The sequence below is a fragment of the Neomonachus schauinslandi genome, chromosome 12, assembly GCF_002201575.2.
Source record: "Neomonachus schauinslandi chromosome 12, ASM220157v2, whole genome shotgun sequence".
In the NCBI taxonomy this organism is placed as follows: Eukaryota; Metazoa; Chordata; class Mammalia; order Carnivora; family Phocidae; genus Neomonachus; species Neomonachus schauinslandi.
This window is the reverse complement of record NC_058414.1, coordinates 84,845,147-84,857,958: the sequence shown is the minus strand read 5'-3', so window position 1 is coordinate 84,857,958 and position 12,812 is coordinate 84,845,147. Positions and strand designations below refer to the sequence as shown.

Here is a 12,812-nt window from a genome sequence, read left to right as displayed (position 1 = left end):
CGTCAAATAAATAAATAAAATTAAAAAAATAAAAAAATGTATACATATATACATGGAATAACCCATTTGGTTTCAAATCTTTAAAAAAAAAAAAGATTTCAGAGAGAGAGAGAACATGTGTGTGTGCATGCGCATGAGCGGAGGTGTAAAGGGGGGCTGGGGGGCAGATGTAGAGGGATAGGGAGAGAAGCAGACTCCTTGCTGAGTGCAGAGCCACATGTGGGGTTCAGTCTCATGAACCTGAGATCATGACCTGAGCCAAAATGAAGAGTTGGACGCTTAACCAACTGAGCCACCCAGGTGCTCCAAGATGACATTTTTAAGGGAGATAATAATAATAGTACCCTGAATGGAACACGTACTGTTTTATTGTGCTGTTTTCCATAATTATTTCATTTAATTCTCTCAACAACTTGAGGTAAGTACTCTTATTACCTCCATCTTATAGAGATAGAGAAATTAATTATTAGAAAGGTGACTTGCTTGGGGCGCCTGGGTGGCTCAGTCGTTAAGCGTCTGCCTTCGGCTCAGGTCATGGTCCCGGGATCCTGGGATCGAGCCCTGAATCAGGCTCCCTGCTCAGCAGGAAGCCTGCTTCTCCCTCTCCCACTCCCCCTCCTTGTGTTCCCTCTCTTGCTGTGTCTCTCTCTAATAAATAAATAAAATCTTAAAAAAAAAAAAGGTGACTTGCTCAAGGTCACTTTTGAAATTAGCAAGTGGCAAAGCTGATATCTGAACCTAGATTCTGACTCTTAACAGCTCTCCTACATTCTCAACTCTTAACTACTAAAGATACTGCCTCCCTTCAGAGAAGGTAGGAAATAAAAACCCATAGGAATTTTCTTTTTGTATTTTTTTCTATTGTTTGTATTGTCCTCAGTGTTATCTGAGGTTTGCTTGGAACCCAAGTAAGACAAACTGTTTATGATAAAATATATTACCTGGCAGTGAATAGGGCAGAGACCGAAGAAAGGAGTTAAGTTAAAGGTAAAATATTTGCTGACACCAGCCTAACGTATTTAAGTTACTGCCAAGAAATTCTAGTTCTAAAGGCTACCTATGGGGCACCTCAGTGGCTCAGTTGTTAAGCGTCTGCCTTCGGCTCAGGTCATGATCCCAGGGTCCTGGGACTGAGCCCTGCATCAGGCTCCCTGCTCAGCAGGAGGCCTGCTTCTCCCTCTCCCACTCCCCCTGCTTGTGTTCCCTCTCTCGCTGTCTCTCTGTCAAATAAATAAATAAAATCTTTAAAAAATAAATAAATAAATAAAGGCTACATATAAGTCAGCCAGAGACATTTTAGTGCTGCCCACCAATAAAATAAAAATAATGGCTCTGGGCTGTGGTATCCATACATAACAAGGCACATGTTTATTCAAAGTATCTACGTGCCAGGCTCCTAATTCATGTATCACAAAATCTCTGTTTCAAATGATGAAATTCACAAGGGTATGGACTTTCTAAAATAATGCTTATGCCTACGTTCTCCATCACAAGGTTAAGATCTCTATTAGCCTCAAGACATTTATGTGTATGGAATCGTGGTAAATGATTATCTTAATTATCAGAGAACCTATGTTTTACGGCAGTCTGCTCAGTCCTGCCCTGTGGAATCCTATGTATTCTGGAATTAGAACTCAGAACTAGAGTTGCCTAGACCAATGGAGAAGCCTCAATTACTGGTTATGGAACAAGAAAGGGCAAGACTCCAAGGAAAATTCCTATTCTTTCCCATCTCATTGAAAAACACCAGAATTATATATGCTCTGTTTTTTCCTTTGAGGTATGGTTCACCTTTAGGAGACAAAAGGACAAACAATGAAGAAATTAAATTGATATTCCAAAATGTTATTTTATTCCAGAGATAAAGAGTAGTATCTGTATTACATATTCTGGAAAATTTCAGTATTACTGCTCAATGTTAAGGCAAACAGTAATAGCACTGGCATCAATGGAATTAATAAGCATTCACAGTGTGACTGTATTTTACAATGACAAGAGGAAAGCTGGAAATTCCCATACTTCAAAAGCCTACAATCTTGTTGAAAAAGTAAAGCTATCATAATGACTTATCCTAATGAAAAGATTCTTAAAAATTGACCTGAATGAAGCTCTGGGTTGTGGCACTTCTACGAATTCCCCACTTCACTACAGTCTAGCTTACTTTAATAATTCATTAATACCAAATGAGAGTATTTCTAAATGAAGACTGATGCCCCTGTCTGGGGTGTCTGAGAAACACCAGAGTTTCAAGTAGAATCTATCTTAAACAATTAAGATAACAGCACACAAAAATTCCCATTTTCAGGAAAGAGATAATGCATTTTCTCAGAGCTCAAAACATTTTTTTCACTGCCTACCCCATCACCAATCTGTTGATCCGACACAACTCCACAAAGAACAAACAGAGAAAAAATCATTCAAACAAGAAGTGTTATCTCATAGTAACTGTACCAGTAATTCACAGCCTACATTCCAAAACAATGCTATACAAGTTAATTTATTTTGATCATGCTTCTACTGCCATGTTTGCCTAACAACCTAGCAACTGGTGTAATAGGAACTGCAAACTAACCCAGGAACTGGTGACTGATGCATGGAAAATAACTTTGTAGCAGGTTATTAGAAGTTTTGCATGCTACCTTGAAACTTGCTCCATTTGTTTAGATGAACATCTCACCTGATGTTTCATTTAAAAGAAACCAAAACCCAATTCCCCAAAGCTAGGGCATCTAAGCTGGATAAACTACACTGGAATACTTACCTAGAGCTGTAAAATCTGAACCAGATTTGAACAGAGCTGAAGCTAGGAGCTGAAACTGTAAAAGAAAAATAGAAGCAAATTAGCTGGTTAAGCATATTAGAGAAAAATAACACACCATTTATTAGCCACTGTATGTCTCTGCACATGTGCTGCCTAAGTCTATTCACCAAATAGTAGCAAGAACACTACATTTAGATTAAAGAATATGCTGATTTTTCTACTGGACTGCTTTACAAAATACTGGACCAAGTCTTGGAATTACTTTATTTTTAAAATTTATTAAAGTATGTATTGTGAACAAACAACAGGTTAACTGAAATTGAGAATATTTAGAATTACGGTATTTAATTTGGGAGAACTATTCATCTTTATCTTGAATGAGGATGCTGGAAAATAGGTATATTAAAGGAAGAGAGTAGACCAATGAGTAGAATCTCAATGGAATTACTTAGCACTTTGTAAGACCTAAGTGGTTGATACCATTGATTCCTCAGGATGTATTTTATACCTGTGCTTCCAGCCTTTAAAACTTCAGGTATCAATCACATTAATATTTGTAAGCCCTGACGAGTGGTCTTTTGAAGGCCAGAAACTGGACAAATATCCTAGAGGAATTATCTAAGCAAGAGTTAGGAAAAAGGGAACAAAAGGAAGAATTTAAAATCTGTGTTTGTTTTTTAAATATTCTGGGTATTATTAGTCCTCTGTCATATATATCTATTACAAGTATTATTTAGTCTGTTGCTTTTCTATTTTTCTAATGTTTTTTATGAAATTTTACTTCTGTTGAAATCCCAACTTATCAAGATTTTTTAAAGATTTATTTATTTATTTGAGAGAGACTGCAGGTGGCAGGGTGGGGGGGGAGGAGGGAAGGGGAAGAGGGATAGGGAGAGAGAATCCCAAGCAGGCTCCATGCCCAGTGCAGAGCCCAAAGCAGGGCTCAATCTCACAACCCCCAGATCATGAGTCAGACACCTAACCGACTTCCTACCCACATGCCCCCATATTTTTTCTTTTATGGTTCTTTTTTTATGGTTCTTTTATGGTTACTGCCTTTGTCATGTCCAAGAAATCTGTCTATCCCAAGGTTGTAAAGATGTTTTCTCCTTGAAGTTTTATTGTTTTAGATATTATATTTAGGTCCATCTTAAATCAGTTTTTGTGTGAGACAGGGGTTGAGATATCAGTATCATTTGTTAAAAAGACTTACCAATTCCCCATTGGACTTGGCATCCTGGCCAAAAAATCAACTGACCACATACATGTGGGTCTACTTCTGAACTCTGTTCTGTTCTACTGATCTATTTGTCTATCCCTAAGCCAGTACCACAGTACCACTTGATTATTGTGGCTTATACAGAACCCTGAAATCAGGTGGTATGAAACCTCTAACTTTTTCTGTTTTCAAGAGTGTTTTGACTTGTTCAGGGCCTCTGCTTTTCCATACAAATTTTAGAATCAGTTTGCCTATTTTTTTCAACAACAACAAAGAAATCCAAACTTGCCATAATAGTGATAGGGACTACATTAAATTAAAAACCAATTTGGGGAGAATGGGCATCTTAACAATTCTTAGTCTTTCAATCCATAAAATGTGGTATCTCTCTCCATTTATTTCTTACAACAGACTTATTACTACATATTTATTGTGGCATTAATATAAACAGGTTTAAAATTTTCATTTTCTAATTGTTCATTGCTAATATAAAAATAATTGTTTTTTTTTCTACTGACCTTGTATTCTGTAATCTTGCTAAATTTACTTATCTTAGTATTATTGTTTTGTAGATTACATGGGGTTTTCCATGTACACAATAATGTGATCTACACACAATTTTCCTTTCCAATCCATATGCTGTTTATTTCTTTTTCTTATGGCACTAGCTACAACTTCTGGCACAATGCTGAATAGAGGGTGTCTACTGACAGCAGACATCCTTTCCTTGTCATAATCTTTAGGGAAAGAGTTTTACAATTAAGTATAGTACTAGTTGTTATATTTTTCATAGATGCCCTGTATGGGATTTAGGAAGTTTCTTTTCATTTCTAGTTTGCTAAGAATTTTTTTTTTTTTAAATCATGAATGCGTTTTTAATCATGTCAAATGCTTATTCTTCACTTATTGAGATGATCTGTGGTTTTCCTCCTTTATTCTGTCAGGGTGGTGTATCACTGGTCCATAATGATGCTGACAATTTATATTTTCACTATTTTGTTCTTTGTAAGTCTTGCTATTTTATTCACATTTTCAAAGAACCAACTTTTCACTTTTTAAAGTTTTTTCTATTGTTTCCTGTTTCACTAATTTCCTATCTTCTACTTATTTGAGGGTTAATTTGTTCCTCTTTTCTGACTTCTAAGGTGAAAGATAAACCCACTGGTTCTACATACAAAAGGACAGGGTGAAAACTATTGTTTTAATAATCTGATTAAGTGGAACTGATACGTACTGGCCTGATACGTACAACAGGTACCAAGTGATATTACATAATCTGAATAAAGCCAGACATGAATATCCAACTATCACCTCAACGTATAAGGTTGGCTGTTCCACAGGCATCTCAAACTGGAGATATCCAACATTATACACCCGATCCCAGTCAGGAGCCCCCATCTATGACCACAAACTGGGTCTACCCAGGCACTTCTCATTTCAGTTGATAACAGCTCCATATACTCAGGCTAATAACTCTGGAGTCATTTCTTTCAAACCCTACATCCCATCGATCATAAAATTCTGTTGGTATTACTTTTTTTTAAGTTTTATTTAAATTCCAGTTAGATAACATACAGTGTAATATTAGTTTCAGGTGTACAATATAGTGATTCAACACTCCCATACATCACCCAGTGCTCACCACAATGAGTGCATTCCCTCATTCCCATCACCTATTTAACCCCAACCCCCCCACCTCCTGGTAACCATCAGTTTGTTCTCTATAGTTAAGAGTCTGTTGGGGCACCTGGCTGGCTCAGTCGGTAGAGCATGCGACTCTAGAGTTGGGGTTGTGTGTTTGAGGCCCACGCTGAGTGTAGAGAGTACTTAAAAAAGTCTGTTTCTTGGTTTGCCTCTTTTTTTCCCCTCTTTGCTCATTTGTTTTGTTTCTTAAATTCCACATATGAGTGAAATCATATGGTATTTGTCTTTCTCTGACTGACTTATTTCATTTAGCTAATACTCTCTAGCTCCATTCATGTTGTTGCAAATGACAAGATTTCATTCTTTTTTATGGCTGAGTAATATTCAGGGGTGTGTGTGTGTGTGTGCGTGTGTGTGTGTGTGCTGATGGATACTTGGGCTATTTCCATAATTTGGCTATTGTAGATAATGCTGCTATAAACATCAAAGTACACGTATCCCTTTGAATTAGTGTTTTTGTATTTTTTGGGTAAATACCTAGTAGTGCAATTGCTGGATCGTGTGGTAGTTCTACTTTTAACTTTTTGAGGAACTTCCCTACTGTTTTCCATAGTGGCTGTACCAGATTGCATTCCCACTGTTGGTTCTACTTTTAATATACATTGAGAATCTGATCTACTTTACTTCTATTTCTACTGCTGCTACTTTGGTGTGCACTACAATAATCCCTTGCTTAGATTTCTATAATCTCTTTTATAGGTCTCTCCGCCTCCATTCTTACTCTCCCCTTTAGTCTATTCTCAATACAGCAATCCGAGTGATCTTAGATTTTAGTGATCTTAAGTCAGGTAAGACATAAAGCAGATCACATCACTCCTCTGCGTAATACCCTGACCTGGCTACTTATTCATTTAGAGTAATAACCAAAGTCCTAACACTGACTTAGGAATTTATTCACAATCTGATCTCCCAATCCCAATCTCTGACCTCATCTGTGACTACTCCCATCATTCTCACCTCTACTCCAGCCACAGTGGCCTCCTGGCTGTTCTCCTGAACAAAGCCAGGATGCTCCCACCCTCGGGTCTTTGTTCTAACCCGCCCTTTGCCAGGAATTATCTTCCCCAAATTATCTACTTACATCACTTCCTCACACCCTTCAAGTCTTTGTGTACATACCATTTCTAAATGAGGCCTATTAAGAGCATCCTATTAATACTGCAACTGTCCAATTTTCACCCCTTCTAATTCTGATCTCTCTTCACCCTTCTTATCTCTCTTAATTTTCCCATAATACCTATCATTACTAATGTACTATAAAATTTGCTTATTTAATATGTTTATCATCTCTCACCACTAGTAATAAGTACCACCCAGGCAGGTATTTTGCTTGGTTCACCAATATATTTCCTGTGCCTAGAAAAATGCCTGGCATATTGTAGGGACTCAATACACATCTGTTAAATGAATGACACCAGTACTTTGGAAGCTCAGCAGAAATGTAATTAATACAAAATGTGTAATACTGGCTCAAAACTTGTTTTTCTCATTCCTTTTCTATTATAGAATCTTCTCTGAAAATGGCAGAATTAATTTAGGCAACCTTGTCTCAGGCCTTTTCTAGAAAAAAAAATATTTTCATAGGGTTTATCAGCAGCTCACTGCCAATTTAGATTCCACATTCTGGAGACTGGACGAAAGCAAAAAATCATTATTTGGCATACAGCTGGTAGTCCATCATCATTTTTCCAATAATAGGCACAATGATGATGATCATCATGATAACCGGCCTCCCAAAAAACAGAAAAATCTAAAAACCGCTTCTAGTTGCTGATACAATCATTTAATATAATAAATTTTGTAAAATATACCGAGAGAACAAAAACAAGCAGTAAACAATAGTAAGGTCTTTTTTGATAAGTGGAATGATATCTTATAAGGAAAGTGAAGATCTATATGCCTTACTAACAAATACTCTAAGTACATATCCTAGAACTGTCACCAAAGGATTTCTTTTCCCAAAACAAAATCCATTTACACATTTTTAAACAAAATAATAATCTTACAGACCAGTAATCCTCAATGTCAGCAGTGTTTTCTGTTACATAAGGGCAGATGAGAGACTCTTAGGGTGAGGGTATTGTTTTGAAAAAGTCTCTGAAGCAATTCTGATGCTGACACACACACGCACAGCACAATTTTAACTAACTTCTATTAGGGCTAAACAACTCTTGATACATAAAGCTTTTAAAAAATGGAAGTCTGTGGCCTACAAAATCATAATTTCAAACTACAGAGGAGAGGAGAAAAAGAGAAACCTGCTACCAAAATTTTTAAAATGGCTCTGTTTGAACTTGAGATACCTCCCTGTCCTGGTTTTTCCCATTAGCTTAGCTTTAAGAACAAACTGTCTGTTTTCTTTGGCCTACTTGCAGTTCACACAGCTGAATTTATTTACTTTGCAATATTTTGTTTTGTTTTGGTTTTAAAAAATAAGAGAAAAATGAATGTTCCCGGGTTAGAGCCATTTTAGATAGACTATGGAGAAGACACAAGGAAATCTATTTATAACTTTCAAATGCATGGTCTAATAAAAATGACAACTATGTTCAGTTATAAGCCATAACAGATGAAACCAAACATATTCTGCTACTTGGCAAAACTATGACAGTTTCACCATTTCAATAGTATCATGAATTGATTGAAGACTCAAGGAGAGACAATTAACTGTCCCCCTTCGGAGCGGGGAGGGTGGTGGTTCTAAAACTGATTCTCCTCCTAGGGAAGGGTTATAACCAAAACTGACTAAGAGCAATCAGACTTATTTCACAGTAGGCAACTATGAAAGAGAATCTCTTTGTTTTGGTGCCAAGGAAATGCAGGCTCTACTGCTGGAAAGTACAACGAACCTGGTACCTAAAAGTGACTTAACATTAAATCTGAAACCTGTGTCATCGCTGAACAAGAAAAAAGCACTGCTTGATGTTGCTTTTGCAAAGCCAAAGCAAAGCAACAGAACAGGGAAATAGATAGTAGGGACAGAACCATATATCATCAGTACCAATTCTGTGAGTGGAAGGTAAAATGAATTGCAGTTCAGATGTTGCTAGATGAACTATGCACAAGGATGCTTGGCAAAAGTTAAAAGTGACAAAAGGAATCTCAGCGGTTAGTAGGAAGACAGGCTGTCAGACTATGAAACCCACTGCAGGTGTATTCACACACTGTAGATTACATCTTCTCTTCTCCCTCTAGTATTAGTAAGAAAAAAAACCCTGAAAAGTAATTATCTGCTACTAATTTCTCAAGGTCAGGGACTCCTGATGAAAGAAGTCAGTAGACTGTAGTTGAACTATTCTGCTATGACATTCAAATAACTAAATATCAAGGTAGCAGGGATTCTACTCCTACCAACCTCGCTTCACTTTCTTCTTCTAAAAGAGGAGAGTTTTCTTTCTTCTCTTATGGGATTTTGGAGTATCAAGAGAAAAGTTTATATTGAGCCATTATGTAATCCTTAAGTGAAAGAAGCATGGGACTACGGAAGTAAAAATTTCTATTTCCTTCCCAACACACAAAACTAATGTCTAGGCTAAAACTTTAAACCTGAGAATCCTTTTCTGAAAGGATCAAGGGTTTTTTTGTGTGACCTGAACCTTTTATCATCACATGAAAGTAAGCCTATTCAATTTTTATTTCATCTGCTCTGGGCTACTTTAAAAATTATTAGTGTCATCATATTTTCCTCATTTCCTTTAAACATCTAAGAGAAAAAACAGCAAGTTTTTACCTCTTTTGTCTCTTCTGGGTCTGAATGATCCACAGTTATATAAAGATCGTTTTGTAAATATTTCAGAGCACTAAGGGGGTCCATTTGGGCCTTTTCTTCAAACCTAGAAAATGTAAACAAGAATAATAATTGTCTGGAGTTATGAGAAAACATCAGAAATGTCATTCAGACCTGCAGTGGAATACTCTCTGTCTGAGGAGTCACTGCAGGTATCTAACAAAAACCTGTGTTTGGGAATCCAGAAGTGCGAACACTGCCCCGCAGAAGTAATGATAATGCCAGGTGGGCACAGGCGTCACGGTGCTAGAGACGGGGGGGGGAGCACTTCCTACCCTCCTCTAAAACTGCAAGCTAAGATTAAATCAACTACGAAACATAGTGAACATGTCAAATATTTTACATAACAAAACTGCAAAAGAGCTGAATATGTTTCATAAAAAACAAGTAGAGCTAAAATAAAAATACCTGGTTAGATCTGTGTAATATACATTCCACCAGAGGTGCCTAACGGGATACTTCAGAAACAGAAATGAGTATAGTTTCTTTTCTATCATTAACACTGATGGAAAAAATATATATTTTAAAGAATTTTTTTTAAATTTTATTCATTTGAGAGAGAGATACAGAGTGAGAGAGAGAACAGGAGCAGTGGGGAGAGGCAGAGGAAGAGAGAGAAGCAGACTCCCTGATGAGCAGGGAGCCCGATGTGGGGCTCGATCCCAGGACCTGGAGATCATGACCTGAGCCGAAGGCAGACGCTTAACCGACTGAGCCACCCAGGCGCCCCTGAAAAAATATATATTTTAAATTGATTAAATATTTTTAATAAGATTTCCTGTCTCAGTCAATAACGAAAACAACTGTAGCAATTACTTATCAAGCGTGTTATGTGCTAGACACTGTATTGAGTATTTTACATATATTACTGCATTTACCCCCACTCCGATGACAATAAACTTTATCATTTTTTACAGATGAGAAACTGAGGCTCAGAATGAACTCGGCCAAGATAAGAGCTAAAAAATGGCAGAAGTAGAATCAAACACAGATCCATCTGATTCCAAAGCTGAAAAGAAAACAATGAGTTAGTTCTCTAACAGAAAAAAAAATCTGCTTGGGACTGTTTATCTATTTAAATCTTTTGTTATGGCATAATTATATATGGATTTATTTGTAATAAGTTGGTATGCTTTTCAAAATATTGTACAGAGAGAAAGAAAAGAAGACATTTAATTTCACTTGGGAAAGGAAAATAATGAGCCTTTCACAATGGTGTTTAGGCTGATGGCATCAATAATTTCCTGTCTTTAGAGCTAATCTCAGAGATAGAGTACCTGTATTTCAAGCAGGGCAAAGACTAGCAAAATTTTACAGCTCTGTTGTATCAGATAGTACCAGGCCTGTCAGCTAGCCTTCAAGCCCTCAGATGAGAGAGCTCCTTAGGCAGAGGTCATGTTACTCTACCATCTTGTCCAAAATGGGTTAGACCAGTTTTGGCACCTGAGACAAAAGCAATCCTCTGAAGCTTGATCAGCAGTTTATAAAGTAGCCTGGCAGAATTATTCCCAATAGGGGTACTCTCCCCAGGGAGCCCTCTCTAAGAAGATACTCTCTGAGAGAATCTGAATGTGAGATACACAAGGACATAAAAGACACACAAACATAGAAGTCAGTAAATAGAACACATGAGATGGTAGGTAGATTCCTTCCCTTTCTATCCCTCTTTTCTTTCCTTTCTTCCTATCTATCTACCTACTTATTTACCAAAGCCACACGTACCTATCTAGCTGTCTATCTGTCTTTGGAAGCTATGAGATTGAGGGAAAGCAGAATTTGGAATAATCAGCAGAACAGGAGAAGCAGGTAAAAAGCAGCAGAAAGACAGAGGTTCAGTTATAAGGAAAGCTACTATAGTGACTCCTTGCTAGTAGAATTGTTCTAAGACCCTAAACAATTCTTCATTAGGCCCATGGGCGCCTGGTGGCTCAGTTGGTTAGGCGACTGCCTTCGGCTCAGGTCATGATCCTGGAGTCCCTGGATGGAGTCCCGCATCGGGCTCCCTGCTCGGCGGGGAGTCTGCTTCTCCCTCTGACCCTCCTCCCTCTCATGCTCTCTGTCTCTCATTCTCTCTCTCTCAAATAAATAAATAAAATCTTTAAAAAAAAAAAAATTCTTCATTAGGCCTCACTGTTCAAAGGTTGAGGCAATGCCGGAATTGTCTGGATATTCTCATAATAACTTCTCTTTTAGTGAGATATCCTAAGAATGTCTTTATCCTTTACTTCCTGAAATAACTTAACCAACACACCTACCATCCTATTAAGATCCAGTCAAGAGATCCATTTTCCTAGAAGGTGTGTTTTCTCTCTTTTTTCTAAGCTTTCTTTGGCCTGCAAAAACTCATCATTGGACTTATGTCTGCAGTCTAGAATTCTATTTCAGCCAACAACTGTGTCCTGTACCTAGAGGAACAGGAATCAACCCTATTAAAAAGTTTTTCTTTTGCTCCTTTCTACCCCAAATTGTTGATAAGTCTGTAAATTTGAATGTTATAGGGAAAAATAATAGTGGTATTTATTTACTGTACTGCATGGTACCATTAAGAACAAAGACACAGGGGCGCCTGGGTGGCTCAGTCGTTAAGCATCTGCCTTCGGCTCAGGTCATGATCCCAGGGTCCTGGGATCGAGCCCCGCATCGGGCTCCCTGCTCGGTGGGAAGCCTGCTTCTCCCTCTCCCACTCCCCCTGCTTATGTTCCCTCTCTAGCTGTGTCTCCCTCTGTCAAATAAATGAATTAAAAAAAAAAAAAGAACAAAGACACATTTCTTGGCATACAGTATACTTCTCTCCTCCAAATTTATATTTTAACTAAATAGAATACGTAACTGTTTTCCATAAGAATAATAATGAAAATAAACAAGCCAGCCCAGCAGTATAGGGTAAGGTCCCACAGAATGAAACACTAGGTATCTAATTTAATATGAAATTTAAATTAAAAAGGTAATTCTCATGCTCTATTTCAATTCATATAAAGCAACTTCTATCTATTCTGCCTGCAATGTAGCAATGTCCCTCAAACTCCTGAATTCATCTAAGGGTTGGTAGAAAAAAAAGCCTATGTCTTTTCAAATATCTAAAATGGGCCAGGGGGGCCTGGCTGGCTCAGGCAGTGGAACATGTGACTCTTTGACCTAGGGGTTGTGAGTTTGAGCCCCACACTGGGGGTAGAGATTACTTAAAAATCAAATCTTTAAAAATAAATAAAAATAAAAATAAATAAGTAAATAAATAAATAAAATGGGCCTTTGACTATCAGTTCAAATTAGTAGTAGACAAGATTCTCAGGATGCCCTGACTACTCTCCTTTCATACCCATATCCAATCCATCAAGAAATTC

General features: G+C 37.5%; 1 protein-coding gene across 1 annotated transcript in view; it reads right to left on the bottom strand.

Annotated features, from left to right (window-relative positions):
- The window catches only part of MKLN1 (muskelin 1), a 165,456-nt gene that overhangs the window by 7,982 nt on the left and 144,662 nt on the right, over positions 1–12,812 (bottom strand). Inside the window, exons 16-17 of the mRNA XM_044920189.1 lie at positions 9,415–9,517; positions 2,762–2,816 (exon numbers count right to left, since the gene is read on the bottom strand). Coding sequence (XP_044776124.1) covers positions 2,762–2,816; positions 9,415–9,517 — 158 coding nt within the window. The remainder of the gene's footprint in view (positions 1–2,761; positions 2,817–9,414; positions 9,518–12,812) is intronic.